Source organism: Mandrillus leucophaeus, unplaced genomic scaffold (assembly GCF_000951045.1).
Source record: "Mandrillus leucophaeus isolate KB7577 unplaced genomic scaffold, Mleu.le_1.0 Scaffold112, whole genome shotgun sequence".
Lineage (NCBI taxonomy): Eukaryota > Metazoa > Chordata > Mammalia > Primates > Cercopithecidae > Mandrillus > Mandrillus leucophaeus.
The window spans coordinates 270,081-272,565 of record NW_012099432.1 but is presented as its reverse complement, the minus strand read 5'-3'; the positions used below and the strand labels follow the sequence as shown (position 1 = coordinate 272,565).

Sequence of the window (2,485 nt, the reverse complement as noted above, 5' to 3'; positions counted from 1 at the left end):
GTTGGTCAGTCTGGTCTTGAACTCCTGACCTCAGGTGATCCGCCTGCCTTGGCCTCTCAAAGTGCTGGGATTACAATTGTGAGCCGCCACGCCCAGCCCTAAACGTTTTATTTTTCAGAGACAGGGTCTTCTCTGTTGTCCAGGCTGGAATATAGTAGCATAATCATGGCTCACTGCAGCCTTCAACTCCTGTGCTCAAGTAATCCCCTCATTTTAGCCTCCTGAATAGCTAGGACTATAGGTGTATGCCACCAGGCTTGGCAGTTTTTTTCGTTTGATGATTATTATTATTATTATTGAGACAGGGTCTCACTCTGTTGCCCACGCTGGAGTGCAGTACCACCATCACAGTTCACTTACTGCAGCCTGGAGCTCCCAGGCTCAGTCAATCCTCCCACCTCACCCTCCCAGGTAGCTGGGACTACAGGTGCACGTCACCACATCTGGCTACCTTTTTTTTTTTTTTTTTTGTCTTTTTGAGACGGAGTTAGCCACTAGGTCTGGCTAATTTTTTTTTTTTTTTTGTACTTTTTGTATAGATGAGGTTTTCCTATGTTGCCCAGGCTGGTCTGGAACTCCAGGGCTCAAGCAATCCTCCAGCCTCTGCCTCCCAAAATGTTGGAATTATAGGCGTGAGCCACCATGCCCAGCCTCTAGTTACATTAATTGATCCCTAGTTGAGTCTAGTTACATTGTAACCAATCCCTACCTGTAGTAGTTGAGTCTAGTTACATTGTAGCCAAAGCTAGAGAACAACTTGCAGCCAAGCTCAGTTACATTGTTTCTCTGTGGCTGGAGACTAACCACTTGGGTTGTATTGGATCCAAGTGCATTGTCATTGTAGCCACTGAGCTCAGAGATGTTGCAGCCAAGCGCAGTGTTCAGAGTTTGGTATGAGCAGCATCCAGACTTGTACTAAGCGCTGTCTCCATAGCCAAGCACAGAGTCGCCTTGTAGCTGGCACAATGGGGAACATTCCTTTGCCTTTATAATGAGGTCCGGGCCTGGAATGTTCATCCTCTTTCTTCTGCCAGAAGGAACTGTGGACAAAGCGTCTCCAGGAGATGGGAATCACTTACTTGGAAATTTGGCCTTCCCCGCACACCCCCGCACAGATGACCTTGGGAGGCCTCCAGTGGGGAGGGAGGGGTCTCTGGGGAAAGATCATTTCTTCTGAAGCTGCCCCTCCCAGCTTCTGCCTAGCATCCTCTTGGGACTATCCTGGCTGCTTTAGAGCAGGGGACTGAGTTTGGGTTCCTTCTTAAGCAGGGAAGAAGCTTGAGAGCTTTTTTATTTTTCAGGGCACTTCAGGCAACCGGGGCCTCCAGGGGGAGAAAGGCGAGAAGGTGAGGAGAGAAGAATTCACCAGAGGAGAGGGAGCCCCAGTCATGGGGTCCTGGTTGTGTTCCTTCCCCGAGGCCCTCACTTCTGGCCTCTGTCTGTCTCATCCAGGGAGAGGACGGCTTCCCGGGCTTCAAGGGCGATGTGGGGCTCAAAGGTGATCGGGTAAGACCAGCGCCAGATGAGGGGTGGTGTGGGTCTGGGGGGCTCGGGGAAGATGGGAAGGGGATGAGCTGGGGCTAGAGGAGCAGGAAGGACAAAAGATGGATATTAAAGACTCTCCTTTTTCTTCCAGGGGAAACCCGGAGCTCCAGGTCCCCGGGGAGAGGATGGTCCCGAGGGGCTGAAGGGGCAGGCGGGGCAGGCTGGCGAGGAGGGGCCCCCAGGCTCAGCTGGCGAGAAGGTAAATGACTCCACCCTCCAGCCTCCCACAGTCAAGGGGTCCCCAACCTTTTCCCTCTGCCCTTTGCCCTTTGCCCTTTAATTAAAGCTTCGACCTCAGGAGGTTGCTACCATCCTTGTCATCTTTAATTCCTCAGCTCAGCATTATAGAGCAATTTAATGCACCCAACTTATGTGTTTATCTCCATAACCAACACATGCAATAGGCATTTTCATCCCATTTTACAGACAAGGAAAACTGAGACTTGGAATGGCTGATTGACCTGCCCAAGGATATGCCCCTAGCAGGCAGGAGCGAGGACTTGAACTTTGTTTCCCTGACTCCCATCCCATTAGCCCATTCATCATGCCCCAGCCAGCCTGACCGTTCCTCCTCTGACCTCCAGGTTGCAATTTCTGACCTTTGTCCCATAACCTCTCTGCAGGGCAAGCTTGGTGTACCAGGTCTCCCAGGTTATCCAGGACGCCCTGGACCTAAGGTAGGAAGCTGGGGGTGGAGGTAGAGATGGAGATGGGCAGGATTCAGAGACTAACGTCCGGGGGTCCAGGCTGTGGTCTTGGGGGATGAGCTGCCTGCCCCAAGGGCCATTGAGAGAATGTAAAATGTGGGCTTTGGCCAGGCATAGTGGCTCATGCCTATAATCCCAGCACCCTGAGAGGCTGAAGTGAGAGGATTGCTTGAGCCCAGGAATTCAAGACCAGACTGGGCAACATGGCAAAACGTTTTCTCTACAAAAACATA

The 2,485-nt window shown here is 51.7% G+C and overlaps 1 protein-coding gene across 1 annotated transcript in view; it reads left to right on the top strand.

Moving 5' to 3' along the window:
* The window catches only part of COL5A3 (collagen, type V, alpha 3), a 63,774-nt gene that overhangs the window by 28,043 nt on the left and 33,246 nt on the right, over window positions 1-2,485 (top strand). Inside the window, exons 24-27 of the mRNA XM_011994966.1 lie at window positions 1,302-1,346; window positions 1,453-1,506; window positions 1,637-1,744; window positions 2,169-2,222. Of these exons, the coding sequence (XP_011850356.1) occupies window positions 1,302-1,346; window positions 1,453-1,506; window positions 1,637-1,744; window positions 2,169-2,222 (261 nt within the window). The remainder of the gene's footprint in view (window positions 1-1,301; window positions 1,347-1,452; window positions 1,507-1,636; window positions 1,745-2,168; window positions 2,223-2,485) is intronic.